This window comes from Balaenoptera musculus, chromosome 5 (assembly GCF_009873245.2).
Source record: "Balaenoptera musculus isolate JJ_BM4_2016_0621 chromosome 5, mBalMus1.pri.v3, whole genome shotgun sequence".
NCBI lineage: Eukaryota > Metazoa > Chordata > Mammalia > Artiodactyla > Balaenopteridae > Balaenoptera > Balaenoptera musculus.
The window spans coordinates 68,283,419-68,306,283 of NC_045789.1; the positions used below are offsets into that span (position 1 = coordinate 68,283,419).

Consider the following 22,865-nt stretch of genomic DNA (forward strand, 5'->3'; position numbering starts at 1 on the left):
ATGGTTGTCGCTGTCTTTGTTGGGAAGAAAGGAGTTATTTGAAAGTCAAAAGAATCTACCAGGTGTCAGGACAAGACTTGGGGGTGGGGTGGGAGATTCTAGCAACAGCCGGGTTTCAGCTTGGGCAGTTGTGTGTGGCTGTGAGGCCACCATCGGAGACAGCAGGATGGGGGGTGGGGTGCACTTGCCGAGTGACTCACGCGAGGAAGCGAGGGGCGGTGCGCCGCTGAGGGCGGAGCAAAAGGAAGAAAGAGGCAGAGGGAAGCTCACCGAGCACAGGCGAGGTCCCGGGAGCGAGCGCGGTAAGGGGACCACGGGCCCCGGGGGGGTCGCCAGGGACGGGCGCGGGCGCCGGGGAGGCGGGAGCATCCGGGCTACAGCAGCGGCCGCGCGGGGAGGCGAGCTCGGCTGGGCGGGCGCCTGAGACGCGGCCTGCGAGGCGATCCTCAGCCCCGCGGATGAGCCCGCCTTGGCCGGGGGCGGGGGGGGGGGGGAGGATGTGTGGTGACAGCGGAAGGGATGGCGACAGGGGATGGCCTCCTCTGCCCGCATTACTTCGGGGGTCCTCAGGACGGAGGTACTTGGCCTCGCATCGCCCCTTCCAACCCCTCCTCGCTGGCCCGGGCTCCAGCCGCGACCCTGGCATGGCGGCGGATTCCTTCAGGCTGATCCCGGGGGCCCCCCCCCCCAAAACCCCCGCCCCCGCTTCCCTAGCAGAAAGTGCAGTGACCCCCCTGTGGCTGTGGGTCCGATCACACACACCCACCCCCATCCTGCTGAGCGCCTCCCTCCCACTGCCCACCTGTCCGCACTCCTGCCCCCGGCAACAACGGAAGAAGCAGAGGGACCCCAAACCAGACCTGGGCATGGGGTGAGGGCTGCACCCCGAAGGCGAGACCCTGAGAAGACCTGCTTAGATGTGGACCAGTGACTAACTGGGTGTGAGGGGACTTGACCACCAAAGCTGTGTTGTGGTATCTTTGCTTCCAGATTTGAGGCAATGGCCTAACTAAGCAAAGATAATCTAATTTGGCCTTAGGTCAGCAAACACTTCCTGGAGGTCCTCAAGAAATAGAGCGCCCGGGGCTCTGACACCTGCCCTTTACTGCTCACACACTCACTGTGTGCTTGTGCTGAGCTGCTGCTTATGGACCTCATCCCTCATCTTTGCAACAGCCCGTCAAGGTCCATCACCTGCACTTAGCAGGTGAGAAAGCTGAGGCACAGGCACTTTAAGTCACTTGCCCCAAAGCAAGGGCTAGCAAAGAGTAGAGTCAGGATCTGAAAGCAGGTCTTTCTACTCTAGGGCATCACGCTGCCTCTACAGTAACATTAGGTGCTGAAAGTGAAACTTGGTACACGTACGGGTCCGCTTGGCTTGTATTTCTGGCAGCTTAGTAGGAAACAGAATTGTGTATGATGAGAGGTTCATTTTGCATGAAATCAGTGGTTGTCATGGAGTGTGGATCTGCAGAGTGCAGTGGCCATTGGCGGGGCAGGCGGTGCAGTAGCGTTCGTGGTCCACCTGGACTATGCCTATTGTTGCGAAATCACTTTTCTCAGCCCTGAGACACCAGTGATTCACAATCCTTCTTCAGAAACGCCCTCCCCTTTGTGTCAGCTATTCTTTATCAGTCATCTCCTTGGCTTGTTTGTTTGTTTGTTTGTTTTCCTCTTGTTGGTATTCCCTTGGCCTCAGTGTTCACATTCTCCAGTACTCGTTCTAGACAATTTTATCGATGTTTCCTACTTTACCTATCATCTCAATGATGGCAACTCCCAAATTGATCTTTCCAGCCTACCCCTAATCTGTAACTCCAGACCCAAATCCTCAAATATTCTAATCCCTACTGGCTAATTGCAATGTATGCCCACAAGGCACCCAAATCCAATATTTCCAGATACAAATTTATCATCTCTAGCCTTCCCACAAGGGTCTTGGTTCAGATCTCTTCACATCCTTGCCTGGGCTATTATAGCACCTTCCAAACTGGTCCTCCTGCCCTCTTTTTTTTTTTTTTAACATCTTTATTGGAGTATAATTGCTTTACAATGGTGTGTTAGTTTCCGCTTTAGAGCAAAGTGAATCAGCTATACACATACATATATCCCCATATCTCTCCCTCCCTCCCACCCTCCCTATCCCACCCTTCCAGCTGGTCACAAAGCACTGAGCTGATCTCCCTGTGCTATGCAGCTGCTTCCCACTAGCTATCTATTTTACATTTGGTAGTGTATATATATGTCCATGCCACTCTCTCACTTCATCCCAGCTTACCCTTCCCCCTCCCTGTGTCCTCAAGTCCATTCTCTACCTCTGCATCTTTATTCCTGTCCTGCCCCTAGGTTCTTCAGAACCTTTTTTTTTTTAGATTCCATATATATGTGTTAGCATATGGTATTTGTTTTTCTCTTTCTGACTTCACTCTGTATGACAGACTCTAGGTCCATCCACCTCACTACAAATAACTCAATTTCATTTCTTTTTATGGCTGAGTAATATTCCATTGTATATATGTGCCACATCTTCTTTATCCATTCATCTGTCTATGGACACTTAGGTTGCTTCCATGTCCTGGCTATTGTGAAGAGAGCTGCAGTGAACATTGTGGTACATGATTCTTTTTGAATTATGGTTTTCTCAGGGTATATGCCCAGTAGTGGGACTGCTGGGTCGTATGGTACTTCTATTTTTAGTTTTTTAAGGAACGTTCATACTGTTCTCCATAGTGGCTATATCAATTTACATTCCCACCAACAGTGCAAGAGGGTTCACTTTTCTCCACACCCTCTCCAGCATTTATTGTTTGTAGATTTTTTTTTAAATTTATTTATTATTTATTTATTATTTATTTTTGGCTGTGTTGGGTCTTCATTTCTGTGCGAGGGCTTTCTCTAGTTGCGGCAAGCGGGGGACACTCTTCATCGCGATGTGCGGGCCTCTCACTATCGCGGCTTCTCTTGTTGCGGAGCACAGGCTCCAGACGTGCAGGCTCAGTAGTTGTGGCTCACGGGCCTAGTTGCTCCGCGGCATGTGGGATCTTTCCAGACCAGGGCTCGAACCCGTGTCCCCTGCTTTGGCAGGCAGATTCTCAACCACTTCGCCACCAGGGAAGCCCTGTAGATTTTTTGATGATGGCCATTCTGACTGGTGTGAGGTGATACCTCATTGTACTTTTGATTTGCATTTCTCTAATGATTAGTGATGTTGAGCATCCTTTCATGTGTTTGTTGGCAATCTGTATATCTTCTTTGGAGAAATATCTATTTAGGTCTTCTGCCCATTTTTTGATTGGGTTGTTTTTTTTGATACTGAGCTGCATGAGCTGTTTGTATATTTTGGAGTTTAATCCTTTGTCAGTTGCTTCGTTTCCAAATATTTTCTCCCATTCTGAGGGTTGTCTTTTTGTCTTGTTTATGGTTTCCTTTGCTGTACAAAAGCTTTTAAGTTTCATTAGGTCCCATTTGTTTATTTTTGTTTTTATTTCCATTTCTCTAGGAGGTGGGTCAAAAAAGATCTTGCTGTGATTTATGTCATAGAGTGTTCTGCCTATGTTTTCCTCTAAGCGTTTTATAGTGTGTGGCCTTCCATTTAGGTCTTTAATCCATTCTGAGTTCACTTTTGTGTATGGTGTTAGGGGGTGTTCTAATTTCATTCTTTTACATGTAGCTGTCCAGTTTTCCCAGCACCACTTATTGAAGAGGCCGTCTTTTCTCCACTGGATACTCCTGCCTCCTTTATCAAAGATAAGGTGACCATATGTGCGTGGGTTTATCTCTGGGCTTTCTATCCTGTTCCATTGATCTATATTTCTGTTTTTGTTCCAGTAGCATACTGTCTTGATTACTGTAGCTTTGTAGTATAGTCTGAAGTCAGGGAGTCTGATTCATCCAGCTCCGTTTTTCTTTCTCAAGATTGCTTTGGCTATTCGGGGTCTTTTGTGTTTCCATACAAATTGTGAAATTTTTTGTTCTAGTTCTGTGAAAAATGCCATTGGTAGTTTGATAGGGATTGCATTGAATCTGTAGATTGCTTTGGGTAGTAGAGTCATTTTCACAATGTTGATTCTTCCAGTCCAAGAACATGGTATATCTCTCCATATGTTCATATCATATTTAATTTCTTTCATCAGTGTCTTATAGTTTTCTGCATACAGGTCTTTTGTGTCCTTAGGTAGGTTTATTCCTAGGTATTTTATTCTTTTTGTTTTAGTGGTAAATGTGAGTGTTTCCTTAATTTCTCTTGCAGATTTTTCATCATTAGTGTATAGGAATGCAAGAGATTTCTGTGCATTAATTTTGTATCCTGCTACTTTACCAAATTCATTGATTAGCTCTAGTAGTTTTCTGATAGAGTCTTTAGGATTCTTTATGTATAGTATCATGTCATCTGCAAACAGTGACAGCTTTACTTCTTCTTTTCTGATTTGGTTTCTTTTTATTTCTTTTTCTTCTCTGATTGCTGTGGCTAAAACTTCCAAAACTGTGTTGAATAATAGTGGTGAGAGTGGGCAACCTTGTCTTGTTCCTGATCTTAGTGGAAATGGTTTCAGTTTTTCATCACTGAGAACGATGTTGGCTGTGGGTTTGTCATATATGGCCTTTATTATGTTGCTGTAAGTTCCCTCTATGCCTGTTTTCTGGGGGGTTTTTATCATGAATAGGTGTTGAATTTTGTCGAAACCTTTTTCTGCATCTATTGAGATGATCATATGGTTTTTCTCCTTCAATTTGTTAATATGGTGTATCACATTGATTGATTTGCGTATATTGAAGAATCCTTGCATTCCTGGAATAAACCCCACTTGACCATGGTGTATGATCCTTTTAATGTGCTGTTGGATTCTGTTTGCTAGTATTTTGTTGAGGATTTTTGCATCTGTGTTCATCAGTGATATTGGCCTGTAGTTTTCTTTCTTTGTGACATCTTTGTCTGGTTTTGGTATCAGGGTGATGGTGGCCTCGTAGAATGAGTTTGGGAGTGTTCCTCCCTCTGCTATATTTTGGAAGAGTTTGAGAAGGTTGGGTGTTAGCTCTTCTCTAAATGTTTGATAGAATTCGCCTGTGAAGCCATCTGGTCCTGGGCTTTTGTTTGTTGGAAGATTTTAATCACAGTTTCAATTTCAGTGCTTGTGATTGGTCTGTTTATATTTTCTATTTCTTCCTGGTTCAGTCTCGGAAGGTTGTGCTTTTCTAAGACTGTCCATTTCTTCCAGGTTGTCCATTTTATTGGCATAGAGTTGCTTGTAGTAATCTCTCATGATCCTTTGTATTTCTGCAGTGTCAGTTGTTACTTCTCCTTTTTCATTTCTAATTCTATTGATTTGAGTCTTCTCCCTTTTTTTCTTGATGAGTCTGACTAATGCTTTATCAATTTTGTTTATCTTCTCAAAGAACCAGCTTGTAGTTTTATTGATCTTTGCTATCGTTTCCTTCATTTCTTTTTCATTTATTTCTGATCTGATCTTTATGATTTCTTTCCTTCTGCTAACTTTGGGGGTTTTTTGTTCTTCTTTCTCTAATTGCTTTAGGTGTAAGGTTAGGTTGTTTATTTGAGATGTTTCTTGTTTCTTGAGGTAGGATTGTATTGCTATAAACTTCCCTCTTAGAACTGCTTTTGCTGCATCCCATAGGTTTTGGGTCATCGTATTTTCATTGTCATTTGTTTCTAGGTATTTTTTGATTTCCCCTTTGATTTGTTCAGTGATCTCTTGTTTATTAAGCAGTGTATCGTTTAGCCTCCATGTGTTTGTATTTTTTACAGATTTTTTCCTTTAATTGATATCTAGTCTCATAGCCTTGTAATCGGAAAAGATACTTGATATGATTTCAATTTTCTTATATTTACCAAGGCTTGATTTGTGACCAAAGATATAATCTATCCTGGAGAATGTTCCATGAGCACTTGAGAAGAAAGTGTATTCTGTTGTGTTTGGATGGAATGTCCTATAAATGTCAATTAAGTCCATCTTGTTTAATGTATCATTTAAAGCTTGTGTGTCCTTATTTATTTTCATTTTGGATGATCTGTCCATTGGTGAAAGTGGGGTGTTAAAGTCCCCAACTATGATTGTGTTACTGTTGATTTTCCCTTTTATGGCTGTTAGCATTTGCCTTATGTATTGAGGTGCTCCTATGTGGGATGCATAAATATTTACAATTGTTATATCTTCTTGTTGGATTGATCCCTTGATCATTATGTAGTGTCCTTCTTTGTCTCTTGTAATAGTCTTTATTTTAAAGTCTATTTTGTCTGATACGAGAATTGCTACTCAGCTTTCTTTTGATTTCCATTTACATGGAATATCTTTTTCCATCCCCTCACTTTCAGTCTGTATGTGTCCCTAGGTCTGAAGTGGGTCTCTTGTAGACACCATATGTATGGGTCTTGTTTTTGTATCCATTCAACCAATCTATGTCTTTTGGTTGGAGCATTTAATCCATTTACATTTAAGGTAGTTATTGATATGTATGTTCCTATTACCATTTTCTCAATTGTTTTGGTCTTGTGATTGTAGGTCTTTTCCTTCTCTTGTGTGTCCTGCCTAGAGAAGTTCCTTTAGCATTTGCTGTAAAGCTGGTTTGGTGGTGCTGAATTCTCTTAACTTTTGCTTCTCTGTAAATGTTTTAATTTCTCTTTCGAATCTGCATGAGATCCTTGCTGGGCAGAGTAATCTTGGGTTTAGGTTTTTCCCTTTCATCACTTTAAATATGTCCTGCCACTCCCTTTTGGCTTGCAGAGTTTCTGCTGAATGATCAGCTGTTAACCTTATGGGGATTCCCTTGTATGTTATTTGTTGTTTTTCCCTTGCTGCTTTTAATATTTTTTCTTTGTATTTAATTTTTGATAGTTTGATTAATATGTGTCTTGGCATGTTTCTCCTTGGATTTATCCTGTATGGGACTCTCTGTGCTTCCTGGACTTGATTGACTATTTTGGGAAGTTTTCAACTATAACCTCTTCAAGAATTTCTCAGTCCCTTTCTTTTTCTCTTCTTCTTCTTGGACCCCTATAATTCGAATGTTGTTGCATTTAATGTTGTCCCAGAGGTCTCTAAGACTGTCCTCAATTCTTTTCATTCTTTTTTCTTTATTCTGCTCTGTGGTAGTTATTTCCACTATTTTATCTTCCAGGTCACTTATCCGTTCTTCTGCCTCAGTTATTCTGCTATTGAGTCCTTCTAGAGAATTTTAAATTTCATTTATTGTGTTGTTCATCATTGTTTGTTTGCTCTTTAGTTCTTCCAAGTCCTTGTTAAACGTTTCTTGTATTTTCTCCATTCTATTTCCAAGATTTTGGATCTTTACTGTCACTACACTGAATTCTTTTTCAGGTAGAACGCCTCTTTCCTCTTCATTTGTTTGTTCTGGTGGGTTTTTACCTTGCTCCTTCATCTGCTGTGTGTTTCTCTGTCTTCTCATTTTGCTTAACTTACTGTGTTTGGGGTCTCCGTTTCGCAGGCTGCAGGTTCGTAGTTCCTGTTGTTTTTGTGTCTGCCCCCTGTGGGTAAGGTTGGTTCAGTGGGTTGTGTAGGCTTCCTGGTGGAGGGGACTGGTGCCTGTGTTCTGATGGATGAGGCTGGGTCTTGTCTTTCTGGTGGACAGGACCGCGTCTGGTGGCGTGTTTTGGGGGTGTCTGTGGCCTTATTATGATTTTAGGCAGCGTCTCTTCTAATGGGTGGGGTTATGTTCCTGTCTTGCTAGTTGTTTGGCATAGGGTGTCCAGCACTGTAGTTTGCTGGTCGTTGAGTGGAGCTGAGTCTTAGCGTTGAGATGGAGATCTCTCGGAGAGCTTTCACCGTTTGATATTATGTGCAGCCGGGAGGTCTCTGGTGTACCAATGTGCTGAACTCGGCTCTCCCACCTCAGAGGCACAGGCCTGACACCCAGCCGGAGCACCTGTCAGCCACATGGCTGAGAAGAAAAGGGAGAAAGAAAGAAAGATTGAAAGTGAGAAAGAAAGAAAGAAAGAATAAAATAAAGTTATTAAAATAAAAAATAAAGAAAATTATTAAAAATAAAAAAATAAAAAGTAATTTAAAAAAAGAAGAAGAGAGCAACCAAACCAAAATGCAAATCCACCAATGATAACAAGTGCTAAAAACTATACTAAAAAAAAAAAAATCTACAGACGGAACCCTAGGACAAATGGTAAAAGCAAATCTATACAGACAAAATCACACAAAGAAGCATATACATACACACAAAAAGAGAAAAAGGAAAAAAAAATATATCTATATATTAATAGAAAAGAGAGCAACCAAATCAATAAACAAATCTTCCAATGATAGTAAACTCTAAATACTAAACTAAGATAAACATAAAACCAGAGACAAATTAGATGCAGAAAGCAAACCCCAAGTCTACAGTTGCTCCCAAAGTCCACCTCCTCAATTTGGGATGATTCATTTTCTATTCAGGTATTCCACAGATGCAGGGTACATCACGTTGACTGTGGAGATTTAATTCGCTGCTCCTGAGGCTGCTGGGAGAGATTTCTCTTTCTCTTCTTTGTTCACACAGCTCCTGGGGTTCAGCTTTGGATTTGGCCCTGCCTCTGCGTGTAGGTCGCCTGAGGGCATCTGTTCTTCTCTCAGACAGGATGAGGTTAAAGGAGCAGCTGATTAGGGGGCTCTGGCTCACTCAGGCCGGAGGAGGGAGGGGTATGGAATGCGGGGCAAGCCTGTAGTAGCAGAGGCCAGCGTGATGTTCCAACAGCCCCACAGACGCTCTTGAAAGTTCAAGAGTCTTGGTCTTTGGTGTCTTCAGACCTGACCAGAGAGAACAAGCCTTTCTTCCTTAGCACCATGTGCATGCCTCTAGGGAAGCCCTTTGCATGTTATGTAAATGCTGACTTGTCTGTCTTCCCCTGTGAGTTCCTTTAGCACTGATTTTGTCCTATCCTTTGTATCCCTTGGCCTGGCACATAATAGACAGTAAATATTTGTGTAGCTAATGACCTTGTAATGAATTGAAATTTTTTGAGGACAATTTATAGGTCATAAAACATTTCACTGTGCCTCATGTGACATCTCACTCCACTCTTCCTCTGATCTGTCACCATTAGTCAGTTAATGTGCGTGTGTTGGTAGAGGAGGAGCATTAGAAAGTGAGTTTGCAGGTGGTTGGAGATGAAGGTTAATGACAAAATGAAAATAAGTTCGCCAAATAGGGGAGTTGATCCTAAGGGTGTTTTTATGGTTGACATAAATGTTCAGTCACGGCATGGTGACTCTCTTCTACTTTCCTTAGACATCGGGTCAAATGAGGAAGCTGAGTCCACTCAACTAGAAGAGAAGCAAAGACAAAATCATCATGGCTTCAGTGTCTACGCATGAAAACCAAGATAAAGGTCCCCATTTGCCAGCACCAAGCAAGCAGGTATATTTCTAAATTGAAAGTCTGCCATCTGAAGAGGAACATCATACAGGACTTCCCTTAAACCTCATCCTTGATCAGTCATCTTAGTTTTTTCAGTCTGGCACTTTGTAGGATGGGTTCAGGGAAAATAGAATGGGGAAGGAAAGTGTGTTTTTGGCTGCCTTGAAAAGGAGCCTTTTAAGTTATTTACAAAATCCTTTCTTTACTCTTCCCTGTTTAGAATTCAGCTTAACTAACTCTTCCATAGGTTATCAGTGACTGAAGAGGTTTCCTTTACCAGAACAAAACTCTTAATAGAATCTAACAGAATGCTACAGGATGCATCTTTTTTCATTTCTTTTATCAAGGCTAATCATACTAAGGATATGCTGCTGACAGGTGTTCCTGTTTGGGATGGCAGAGTCCTTAACTACTAAATTAGCCATCAGATTGAGAACCCCAGTGTTAACAGGGACACAGTTTTTCAACTTCTTGAGAATGAATACTGTTTGTTTTGGGGACACATAAGTGAAGAAAAGAGAAAGTATTGTGATGGATTGAGTTCATGTTCTCTGGAGTCAAATTTTTCAAGCTAAAAATGGGTTATGGAGGAGATGATATTTAAGGAGCAAAGTTTAGGAGAGGCAAATAGACAAATGATATCACATCATAAGGAATTTAGACACCCGAGTTGCCTCTGTGAAATGGAGAGCCATAAAACATTTATGGTTCTACCGAAAGGATCGCCAGAGCTCCCTGGGGACACTGCAGGAGCTTCAGTCTTGACTGCAGGACTCACAGCAGTTGTGATAGTTGGGGGTCCCTGACCATGGATGTGTATATGTGTGTGTGTGTTGCGGGAGGAAAGGGAGGGAGGTGTTGCTTATTTCTGCCACAGCCACAGGCAGAACCAAGAAGAAATATTCACACTGGGATAAGGAGGAGTGCTTCCTGAGCTAACGTAAGTGGTGTGTGAGAACAGCTTCTTCCCTGGTCACTGTGACTCACCCTGACCACCACTTCCGTGTGCTGTGCTATGGGGAGTTGTAGAGGAAGAAGAGGGAGGTTGCCTGCTTGGGCTGTTTGTAGAGCTCTGAAGGCACAGGTGCCACAGGATCCTTGCCTGTTGCTATCATGCACGTAAAGTGCTTGGCACAGTGCCTGGCCTGTGCGCGAGTGCTCAGGAAATAGTGATCACCATCCACATTGACATCTACGACAAACAAAGAGTCAAAAAAGAACATTTGCAAAATCAGCAAGGTGAACTTCAAAAGCCATGGAACTGCACCTCAACAAGAAAAACACTAAAACTCCAAGAGATGAATGGCAGAGGACCTACATAAGTAATTCACAAACAAGGAAATAGCAGTGTGACTTAAGGAAAAAATTAAATAAAATTTGTTTCTAAAAAACAAATGAACCACCCACAGAATGGGAAAAATTATTTACAGATCATATATCTGATAAGGGTCTAGTATCCAGAATATATAAAAAGCTCTTACAACTCAATAACAAAAAGACAGCCCAATTGAAAAATGAGCAAAGGGCTTGAATAGGTGTTTCTCCAAAGAAGATATATAAATAGCCAATATTCAGATGAAAAGATGCTCAATGTCATTAGTCATTAAGGAAATACAAATTAAAACCACCATTTCACAATCACTAGCATGACCACAGTCAAAAACAGAAACAATTTAGTTTATTTAGTTTAAATAAATTGAATAATTTATATTAAAAACATTTAATGTGCTAATTTAAAAAAAAGAAACAAAACACGTGGGTCCATGGGTTCAGTCCCTGGTCGGGGAACTAAGATCCCGTAAGCCGGATGGCGGAGCCAAAAAAAGAAACAAAACAGAAGATAACAAATGTTGACAAGGATGTGGAAAAATTGGAAACTTCCTACATTGTTGGTGGGATTAGAAAATGGTGCAGCTCCTGTGCAAAACTCAAAAAGTTAGACGTAGAGTTGCAGTATGGCCCAGCAGAGCTGAAAACAAAAACTTGTGCAGGAATGTTCATAGCAGCATTATTCACAATAGCCAATGGTGGAAACAATCCAAATGTCCATCAGTGGATGAATGGAGAAACAAAATGTGTTATATTCATACAATGGAATATTATTGAGCCATAAAAAGAAATGAAACACAGATACATGTTACCACATGGGTGAATCTTGAAAACATTATGCAAAGGAAAAGAAGCCAGCCACGAAAGGTCACATGCTGTATGATATTGTTTGTACCAAATATCCAGAATAGGCAAATCCAAAAGGCAGGTTAGTGGTTGCTAGGCAGTTGGAGAGAGGAGGGAATGAGGACAGACTCCTTAATGGGTATGGAATTTCCTTTTGGGGTGATGAAAAAGCTCTGGAACTAGATAGCGGTAATGGCTGCACATATTGTAGATATACTGAATGCCATGAATTGTATTCTTTAAAATGGTTAAACACAACATTGTAAAACAACTATGTTCCAATATAAAAATTAAAAAAAAAAAAAGTGTATGGGAAAATGAAAAAATATATAAAATGGTTAAAATGGTAACTATTATGTTAAGTGTATTTTACCACAATAAAAAAATTAATGAGTCACTGAACAAGAAAAGATTACAACCGAGGTCTAGTTGCAGGGATTGCCTCAACAGAGGACAGTCTGGCTGAAGACTACATAGAGATGCTCAAACACATTAGTTATCAGACAATAAAATATTGCTTTATACCTATTAGACTGTTAAATTTTAGAAAACTGGGTAATGCCAAGTGTTACAAAATCCTTTCTTTACTCTAACCTGCTTGGAATCCAGCTTAGCTAGCTCTTATGCGGTTCTTAGGCATATAGAGGAATGTTCACACGCTGCTGATGGGAGTGGATGCTGGTGCAGCCACTGGGGAGAGCACTCTCGCAAGACTTTGTTCAACTGGGAATATGCATGCCCTGTATTTTACTTCTAGATACATATCTGAAAAGTGTTCTCACGTGGGTCTGTAAGGGGACATTTGGTGATGGGGACTCGGAAGCATCCTGGAGAATCATGCCACAGTTAGAAACAGTGGACTAGATAAATATGGCAACATGGATAGATCTTAAAAGTGTAGAGCTGAGTTGAAAACATTTTAAAAAATAAAACTAAATGTATAAAACAATGCCATTTGCATTAAAAAATGCAGGCACCCAAAGCAGTGAACATTTTGCAAGCATATATACAAACAAAAGATCCACATTAAACACCCAGAATGGCGGTGATGGGCAGAGAACGAGGATGGAGAATGTGGGTGAGAGTAAGTGAATAACCACATACATACCTACAAAAGGGGAGGATAAGAAAAAGATGGGAGTTAATCCAGATTGTAGCACATCAACATGATTTTAAAAAGTACTGTAGAACTAATAAAAATAATGTCAACCATGTCAGTAGTTCCCCCAGATACTATGTGCAGACCATTTATAAATGTGTTTTAAAAAAACTGTTAAGATAAAAAGTAGTATGTAGAAAAACAAAAAACAGTCTGCTGATGCTTTTTAGATTATAGTTTCTCACAGTCTAAAAATGCATATAGAAGTATAAATAGGTAAATTGGAATACAGATCTATAAATAGATAACTTGTAATACCGCTCTGAGTGTGATCCTAGATGTGTAAATATTATGCTGTAGGGGAAGTCTCTCTCTTCACCCAGGAGGAGACCTTGAACTGGGTCTTAAGAAGACCAGGTAGGCAAAGGGAGTGAGTGTCATTGCAGGGACAGGGACTGCATGGACAGAGGCTGAAAGTAAGAAAGAAAATGTGGCCTCAGCAGTAATGCATTCTGACCAGATATCTGCTTCATGCTCACTAGTCACTGAATCACTCTGCTTCTCCAACTGTGATTCTTTTCTTGCCTAAGTCCATCCAGCGTTCACAGCTGGAAAGCACTGGCTGAAACTGGCCATTGCTCAGTGCTGGCAGCCGGGACAGAACGCACACTGTGTGACCAGAGTGAAGAGACCTCCTTGCCCTCCTCCAGGGAAGACAGAGCAGATGCTCTTCTGATGATTTCAGTCAAGTCATCATGTAACTTTCCTTGCAGAGTCTGTTGTTCTGTCCAAAATCAAAACTGCACATCCACAAATCAGAGATTTCAAAGATTATCCGGGAATGTCAAGAAGAAAGTTTCTGGAAGAGAGGTAATTGCACCCCTCTTAATCTTTGTTAACACTGTATTTGCTGCAATAAACTGCCTAATATCATATTAGAATTATGGTATTGATTTATTTTTGAGCAGGGACTTTGCATAATTCCCTGAAGACATTGATATCTGAGGCTGCTTGGAATTTAAATCCATGTTGAGATGCTTTTAAGGGCAGGGATAATATCTGATTTAGGAGCTGTTTACCCCTCTTAGCAAAAAGTGATGCACACCTAACACTTCCTTTCATGTGACCGAGAACGCGTACCAAGAGTGTTATTTAGAATTTCTTGAAAGAGCAGACTTTCCACAATTCCACTGGGCTCTAACCTTCAAGTTCAGGTTCATTGCTCCCTCCCAGAGCCAAGCACACTGCTTCACAAATAAAAAGTACCTATTAAATATTCGTGGAATGAATGAAGAGGGGCAGCATTCTGTTAATACTTCCCTTACAGTGTCCTGAAGTAACCTTTTCTGCCAAATCTCTTCCTCTTTCTGGGCCTGCTTTATATGAGACAAGGGTGTGAACTGAGGCTGTGCATTAAGGTCCCATTTAATTTTAACAATTCGTGACTTGTCACTTGAAAATGTCATAATAGAGCCTATAGGTATAGTCCCAATATCGCTGGCATAGGGATAATTTTACTTTGAAATACTCATTTTGATTTCTTAAATCATTCAAATCCAGTATCAGTTGTTTTTGGAAGTAACACTCCTTAGAAGTTGATGTTTACTGTGCATTACTGATTATTGATTGTGCTGCTAGAAATTTCTGACAACTTATGCGTGAGTAATTTATTTAAGCCCTAGTAGTTTAACATTTCAGTATGACCCATTTGCCTACCATCAGGTAGATAGCTCTGAGTGGAAAAATTGTTGCTATCTGATTTGTCTTGGTTACTAGGAAGAGCTAGCAACCAAGACAAATCAAATAGCAACCAATTTTTTTTATCACTTCTCTGTGCTTTGGGAAGAAGTCATTTGACACATTTTGACAGAACTAGAAACTGCCTTTTCTGGACTAACTTGCCTGTTTAGAGATAAAAATCATCTGTAAACATCTGTTTACCTCGAATGTAGTAATCTTCAGAAAATAAACGTATCCAAATTGTGTGACAAAATGTCATAAAAGACAAAAGCAGGGAACTATAGTAGGTAGGGTGTGCAGTTTACTGTCCTCTTTTTTTAACTGTCATGCAGGATTGAAAATTTCAAAATATATAGCGAATGGAAACTCCCAAATTCACCAGCTCAGCGCACACACATGAAGATGCCTGTGTTGTATGTAGTGATCAGAATCCGGTGCGTGGGGGGTCTCAGAGACGGAGTGGCAGGGGGTCTAGGTTTTGTCACGTTAATGCTGTGCATTAGGTTGAGTGCCTGGGGCAGACCCCGAGAAAATTCTCCTTGCGGTGCTTAATATCTGTCAAATTGGTAAAATAAAAAATGACTAAAATCTCACTGCCAAAGCAGGAAGAGAAAACACTCAGAGTAATTCTCCCTCATTCCTCCAGGTGAGGTGCCAAGTTTTAAAATACCAATATTGAAGGGTGTTTTTGTTTTACAGCTCTGCCTTTTTCTCTTGTAAGCATGCTTGTCACCCAAGGACTGGTCCACCATGGTAAGATTCAGTATTTGGTACATAGTTTAAATTAAGAGAATCCAGTTTTCTGTGGTCCTCCTGGCGGTGTTTGGTACTTGGCATTTATTGTTTGGTGAAAGATTTATTTATGCAGGCTTTTGCCTATTTCTAGCCTACGTCCCCAGCTCTCCCTCCCATAGATGTCCTATTTCCCGGAATGAGTGACCGTGACAAAGAGAAATTAAATTTGCAGTTGGAATTAAGGTCAATAATCAGCTGACCTTAAAAATAGGGAGATTATTCTGGACTATCCAGATGGGCCCAATATAATCAAAAGGGTCCTTGAAAGTGACAGTGGATCAGAAGACAGAACCAGAGAGATGGCAGCATGAGAAAGACTCAGCTCAACATTCCTGAGTTTGAAGATGGAGGAAGGGGCCATGAGTCAAGCAATGAGTGGCCTCCAGAAGCTGGAAAGGAAGAAACCTTAGAGCTTCCAGAAGGGCTTGCAGCTCTGCTGATGCCTTGATGTAGCCCTGTACTATGGTCTGAATATTTGTATTCCCCCGCCCACCCCAAATTCACATATTGGAATTCTAAAGCCCAAGTTGATGCTGTTAGGGGTGGGGCCTTTGCAGGTGATTAGGTCATGAGGGTGGAGCCCTCATGAAGGGGGTTAGTGCTCTTGCAAAAGAGACCCCACAGAGGGCCCTGGCCCCTTCCACCATGTGAGGATACAATGAGAAGTCGACCATGCCAGCACTCTGATCTTGGACTTCCAGCATCCAGAACAGTGAGAAATAAATGTCTGCTGTTTATAAGCCACCCAATCTGTGGTATTTTGTTATAGCAGCTCGAATGGACTAAAACACCCAGTGAGGGTTTCCCTGGTGGCGCAGTGGTTGAGAATCTGCCTGCCAATGCAGGGGACACGGGTTCGAGCCCTGGTCTGGGAAGATCCCACATGCTGCGGAGCAACTGGGCCCGTGAGCCACAACTACTGAGCCTGCGCGTCTGGAGCCTGTGCTCCGCAACAAGAGAGGCCGCGATAGTGAGAGGCCCGCGCACCGCGATGAAGAGTGGCCCCCGCTTGCCACAACTAGAGGAAGCCCTCGCACAGAAATGAAGACCCAACACAGCCATAAATAAATGAATAAACAAATACTTTAAAAAAAAAAAAAACACCCAATGAGACCCATTTTGAGCTTCTGACCTCCAGAACTGTAATGTATTAAATTTGTGTGGGTTTTTTTGTTTTTGTTTTTGGCCACACTACGTGGGGTCTTAGTTCCCTGACCAGGGATCAAACCCGTGCCCCCTGCAGTGGAAGCGTAGAGTCTTAACTACTGGACTGCCAGGGAAGTCCCAAATCTGTGTTTTTTTAAACCACTGAGTTTGTAGTAATGTGTTACGGCAGCCCCAGGAAACTATGGCAGTGCCTGTCTCTGTACCAGAGTCCCTGTGTCTCCCAGGGCCTTGGTATATGGTTAGACAGATACTTCCCTGCACAAGGGTGCTCCAGGGAAGAGGTAATTGGAACTGAAATTCACCCAAGCTCTGAACACCAAGCCATTTGTCCTGGAGAGAGGCTGCACCTGCCTCAGGCGGGGCACCCGTGCGCAGCAGATCATGAGGACTGGCGGCCGCCCTGCATCACCCACATACCCTCTCCGTGCCTCTTAGCACTGTCCATTGTTCCCCTCTGTTCCTCCTTCCTTGCTCTCTTCTTTCTCCCCGACTCCATCCAACCAGAGAACCTATAAGCATTGCTTAGTCCCCAGACAGCAAGAAAGCACCTGACCCTGTGGAAGCCCATTATACTGAACACTGCTGATTACTAGGATTTTAGAGAGTATTTGTACCCAGCAAACATGAGGGAAGATGTTTAGCTCTTTCTGGGGTCTGAAAGACCACATGTCATATATCTAGAAGAATCTCATTGCAGTCAGTATTATTGTTGTCTTTAAAGTTGATTTATTAAATATGATTTCATTTTTATAACTTGAAGATAGTCTTTTTGTGGAAATATATTAGTAATAAGCCTTTTTCAGAACATTTTTGACACAGAAAGAAAAATATGGCCATGACATCTATATATAGGGATTATGTTTTATGAATATTAAACTACTTGCTCAAAATCTACCATGTCTTACATCTGTACAAATATATATTTTTTTAAATTTTTATTTTACTTTATTTTGATTTTCTCTTTTTAAAAAACATTTATTTATTTTTGTCTGCATTGGGTCTTCATTGCTGCACACGGGCTTTCTCTAGTTGTGGTGAGTGGGGGCTACTCTTCGCTGCGGTGCACGGGCTTCTCATTGTGGTGGCTTCTCTTGTTGCAGAGCACGGGCTCTAGGCACGTGGGCTCAGTAGTTGTCGCACACGGGCTCCGTAGTTGTGGCTCAGGGCTCTGGAGCACAGGCTCAGTAGTTGTGGCGCACAGGCTTAGTTGCTCCGTGGCGTGTGGGATCTTCCCAGACCAGGGATCAAACCCGTGTCCCCTGCATTGGCAGGCGGATTCTTAACCACTGCACCACCAGGGAAGCCCTGTACAAATATATTTTTCCAGGTTGTGTATTACTTTTCTACAAATTTCCACAAACATAGTGGCTTAAAACTATACAAATTTATTAGCTTGCAGTCTTGAAGATCAGAAGTCCAAAATGGGTCTTTCTGAGCTGAAATCAAAGTGTCAGCAGGGCTGCATTCCTTTCTGGGGGCTCTAGGGCTTCCTTTCCCTTTCTAGCTTCTGGAACTCACCCACATTCTTTGGCACATGGTCCCTTCCTCTGTCTGCAGAGCCAGCAACGTGGAGCCAAGTTCCCATACCGCCGTCTGTCTGGTTCTGTCACTGAATCCTTTTTCCACGTTCAAGGGTCATCCTGATTACATTGGGCCCACCCAAATAATCCAGGATAATCCCTCTATTTTAAAGTCCTACGATTAGCCACCTTAATTCCATTTTCCACCCTAATTCCCTTTTGTTGTGTAAGGTAATGTATTCACAGTTTCTAGGGATTGGGATGGGAACATCTGTAGGAACATCCATTATTCTGCCCACCATAGGTGGAAATGCTTTCATTTTAAAATTGTGATTATAAGCAACTATACTCCAATAAAAATTAATTTTAAAAAAATCTTAAAAACAACAAACAAAAATAAATAAATAAAATTGTGATTATATATACTGTGAATCTCTAAATTGAAACTCTGTGTTGAGTTACTTTAAAAGGGGAGGGGGCAGTGACTAATCGCTTAGAACTAAGTTATCTCCACCTTGCCTTGATATCTTTAAACACATCATGAATTGTCTGTTTCATGTTCTTTTTCTATACATTAAAGCCATTACTTGTTACTTGCCAAAAATGACTACTATTTGAGAGTTAAATTCAATCAAGATTTGAATTATCTCTTTTAAGATCATCTCTTTAGATTAAGAATCTGTGTATATCTTAAACCCTGAAGACTTCCTCATACTTTATAAATTTAAATAAGTTATAAAATGAAATAATAATGCGTTTATACATTACTTCTTAGGTTATTTAGCAGCTAATCCAAGATTTGGATCATTGCCTAAAGTTGCACGTAAGTCATAGAAGGAAAAAAAAGTTTCATTTTTTAAAAAGAAGATGTTTATAGCAACTGGAGATAGGAATGTCCAGGTTAACCAAATTGCCTGTATTGACTCTCTGAAAAACCAGTCTCCATTTTTTGCCACCTTGCAGTTTTTAGTTCGTTCGACACTTTCTGATGGAAAGCCGAGCAGTAGGGACTTCACCTTAGTCCCCTCTAAAGCATGGACTAGGAGGGCCTGGCAGGATAACAAGAGGACATTGACAGCAGAGTCTCTGAATGATAGCTCCACGAGAGATTTTAATTTCCTTCTTTTGGCCAGTCTTTTCCAAATATCTTCTATAACGGGCATAACAAACGAATAGTTTTTTTAAATCAGGGCTTTCTAATAGAACATTTACCATAAACTTAGGGTTTCACCTTCTTATACTGGTTATCTACGTAGACCTTTTATGGACACAGAGGACGTATTCCGGTTTACGATCTGAAACCTCATTCCCAGCAAGAATAGCAGGTTGAAGATGTCTTCCATGGTTCTGCCTCGTGACCTTCCTCCCTGACACGCAAGATGAACTGCAGCTCGCCATACCCCGATCCATAAAGAAAATTGACGGGCTCTCCTACCCAGTGATTTGGATTTGGCTACCTAGAGCCACAACCCAAGTCCCATCTCTCCCTCCCCATGGCCTCAGAGATTTGTTTGCCAGTTGGGCCTCCCTCTGGCTGCTGCCCATGTCTGGGGCATCACCTTTGCTTGCTCTGTCCCGGCCCTTCTACCTCCAGTTCAAAACTGAGGAGATCAAAAGTCTCCAGTTCCCAATCCTGCTCTTTAGTAGGGAACTTCATTCCCAGAGTTTTTGTTCATTGATTCATCAAGGTACTTTTGTTATAAGAATTACTGCTGTTAATAAAGTTCTAGAAGACCATTAATGGAGGAGATTCCAAACCTTTAAATTATTTATCTTTCCTAACCTGCTCTTGCAGTTGCTGGTGTCTTGGGATTTGGCCTTGGAAAGGCATCATACATAAGAGTATGCCAGAGTAAATTCCATTCCTTTGAAGGTCAGCTGCGTGGGGCTGGTTTTGGTCCAGGGCATAACAGGTTTGTACTCTGTTTTTGGGGGGTTTTTAAATAAATTTATTTATTTATTTTTGGCTGTGTTGGGTCTTTGTTGCTGCACGTGGGCTTTCTCTAGTTGTGGCAAGCGGGGGCTACTCTTCATTGCGGTGCGCGGGCTTCTCATTGTGGTGGCTTCTCTTGTTGCGGAGCACGGGCTCTAGGCACACGGGCTCAGTAGTTGTGGCTCGTGGGCTCTAGAGCACAGGCTCAGTAGTTGTGTCACACGGGCTCAGTAGTTGCGGCCCACGGGCTTAGTTGCTCCACGGCATGTGGGATCTTCCTGAACAGGGCTCGAACCCATGTCCCCTGCATTGGCAGGCGGATTCTTAACCACTGTGCCACTAGGGAAGCCCTGTACTCTGTTTGATTAAGGGATTATAATAAAGATAATTATTAAAAAGTAAATGAAAGATCACTCACCATTTACAATATTAAAATAGTTTTTAACATTCATATGTTGAAAAAAAACTCAAAGTTTGAGTTGTTGCTATTCAACCTCAATAATAATTATGATTTATCTGGGTTACCTATTTCATTTGCTCACCAAACATTTAGTAAGTACCTACTATATTCAAAGCATTGTACAAGTCTCTAAAGAATGCCTTGATCAGCAGACACAGCTTCTACTGTCACGGGGTTACGCAAATTTAACCAGGGCTCTTGACTGCAGGACTTCTCAGAGCCTTTACTATATTAATATAAATCATGATTCTCATTAAGGGATACAAGCAGTAGGACTCTGGAGTAAGCGGCATTACCTCTGCTGTTAGAGTCGCTGGGATCAAAAGGGGTTCTAACTGCTAACTTACTAAGCTGCGTGACGTTGGACAAGTTTCTTAAACTCTCAAATCTTCAGTTTTCTCATTTGTATAATATGGTGATCAGAATTTTTTTCATGGGATGGTGTAAGGGATAGAAATGATTGTTCATGACGCTCAGTGAGAGCTCAGTAAATAATAGCTATTTCTACCATGGTATTATAAGACTAGTGTTGGGGACACATTTCTCTAAAGAGCCCTTACTTGTCACAGTGGATTCTGTTTGAGATGCAGCACAACATGGTGAAAACAACATTGGACAGGAAAATCATTATTAGCCTTTTTGTGGAAGAAATTCGGGGAGTCTGAAACCAAGAAACAGCTCTGATAATTCCTGAAAAAAATTAGGCTTGAGAACTTTAGCGTAGAAAATACCTCTAAATAATCTAAAATATGATACAAATGAATTTATTTACAAAACAGAAACAGACTCACAGACATAGAAAACAAATTTATGGTTACCAAAGGGGAAAGGGGGCGGGGATAAATTGGGAGTTTGGGATTCATAGATACACACTACTATATATAAAATAGATAAACAACAAGGTCTTACTGTATAGCACAGGGAACTATATTCAATATCCTGTAATAAACCATAATGGAAAAGAATATGAAAAAGAATATATATAAACGTATGTATACATATAACTGAATCACTTCGCTGTACACCAGAAACTAACACAACGTTGTAAATTAGCTATACATCAATTAAAACTTTTTTAAAAATCTCTAAATAATATTGTGTTCAGACTAGAGCTTCCAGTGTCAAAGTACAAACCAACATTTTTGCTTCTATTTTAGGCACTGCCTGCTTACCTGTGAGGAATGCAAAACAAAGCATGGATTAAGTAAGGAGGGAAGTTCACAGCCTTCGACTTCCTAAACTCTGTGTCTGTGGGTTTTGAAGTTTCTAAAAACATCTGAATTTGTACACCTTTAAAATGTCAAATGTACTTTAAAATAATTTACCTATAGTAGAACAGAAACATTGTGATTCTCTCACTCTATTGAAATGCTTTCGCGGTTGATTCTCCATTGAATTGAGCATTCCATGTTTTTCTGTTGTTTAAGAACATGTTGGGAGCATTCATACACCAAAAGAAATTCTGTTGCATTCTTACTTGCTTACAGCTAAATAAAAGAATTTAGAGTCTTCTCTGATTCACCCCCATCCATTCTTTCACTCTGCTTTTGTTCAGGGTTTTAAGATCCCTGATGGAGGATAGGAATGCATGTTGAGGAACTTGGGAATCATGCCCCAGTGTGTATGTATGGAGGTAGAAATACAGAGCAAGAAAGACTGTGACTATGGGAAGTGCTTTCTAAAATGTAGGGGCCAAGATTTTTTAATGAAAAATATTTCACTTTAAAGAGTCACAATACGAATCAACTGTCCTTTTGATGACCTCGGTGACTTTTATGTCTCCTCGGTATGGTGAAGTTTTAGAAAAGCCCATTGTTTTAGGTACCTTGCTTAGCTAATGGTTACATGCTCATGGTCAGCTCTCAAGAACTGCGGTTCTTTTATATTCTGCTGGTGGCCTAAAAGAATAAACACAACTTCCCAAAATGTCCCTCAGGAACAGTTTACGTAATTCTGGGAGGACTCACTGGAAGAATTAATTCCGAGAATGATAAACTTCAGGGCTTTCAGGGAGCTCAGAGGCTGCCAATCCAACCCCAAGAGTTGCATTCCTCTTCTCCTGCCAGGTTTTTTGCGTGAAAACAAACTCTTCCACTGGAGACCTTTTGTCTTTATGACAGATTGTCTGAGCCCTACATGAAAACTTCTCTTGCATCTTTGCATTTTCTCAGGAAAATACTTTATATATGTGTCACCATTTATATACTGGGGGTGTGTGTGTACTCGTTTGCATTTTACTTACATCTTGAAACCTGTACCGAGGAGGTAAAAAGGGAAACCTCATTGAAAGTTAATGCTTGATATATATTTTATTTTCTGTATCAAAAATATTTGGAAGTTTTTATTTTTACATGAACATTATGTGTATGAAATGGAGTAATTTTGACCAAGTCTCTTTTTATATTACATATCCTGGTGTTTTCCTGTCGATAAAGTTCTATTTCTGTAAATCAGAACGCAGAGCCAATATCCTAGCTTCTTGGATGCAATTTAACTTCTGGCTCCAACAACTAGCAACTGGTGACTCTGTGTTATCTCAGCTATTGCAGAAATTCAGAATTGGGTACTTTTATTTCCTGCGTTCCAGAAGATGAT

General features: G+C 41.3%; 1 protein-coding gene across 6 annotated transcripts; it reads left to right on the plus strand.

The window, feature by feature from the left end:
• The first annotated feature begins 216 nt into the window (after nucleotides 1-216).
• Nucleotides 217-22,569, plus strand: OCIAD2 (OCIA domain containing 2). 6 transcript variants are annotated; one of them, XM_036853587.1, is made up of 8 exons: nucleotides 280-302; nucleotides 1,040-1,207; nucleotides 9,253-9,381; nucleotides 13,429-13,525; nucleotides 15,095-15,148; nucleotides 18,653-18,700; nucleotides 19,673-19,790; nucleotides 21,428-22,569. In XM_036853587.1, the coding sequence occupies exons 3-8, from the start codon at nucleotides 9,316-9,318 to the stop codon at nucleotides 21,507-21,509; spliced, it is 465 nt and encodes a 154-aa protein (XP_036709482.1). In that variant the 5' UTR covers nucleotides 280-302; nucleotides 1,040-1,207; nucleotides 9,253-9,315; the 3' UTR covers nucleotides 21,510-22,569. The 6 variants fall into 6 exon arrangements, with proteins under 6 accessions (XP_036709480.1, XP_036709486.1, XP_036709482.1 ...); XM_036853585.1 differs by lacking the exon at nucleotides 1,040-1,207 and having other exon boundaries at nucleotides 217-302; XM_036853586.1 differs by lacking the exons at nucleotides 280-302; nucleotides 1,040-1,207 and adding an exon at nucleotides 380-577.
• Nucleotides 22,570-22,865: the final 296 nt, after the last annotated feature.

Excerpts from the sequence above, each read along its gene's own strand:
- OCIAD2 (XM_036853585.1), top strand. The coding sequence starts at position 9,316 with ATGGCTTCAGTGTCTACGCATGAAAACCAAGATAAAGGTCCCCATTTG. Across the intron at positions 13,526-15,094 it reads AGAAAGTTTCTGGAAGAGAG|CTCTGCCTTTTTCTCTTGTA; the intron begins GTAATTGCACCC and ends TTTGTTTTACAG. Across the intron at positions 15,149-18,652 it reads CCAAGGACTGGTCCACCATG|GTTATTTAGCAGCTAATCCA; the intron begins GTAAGATTCAGT and ends ATTACTTCTTAG.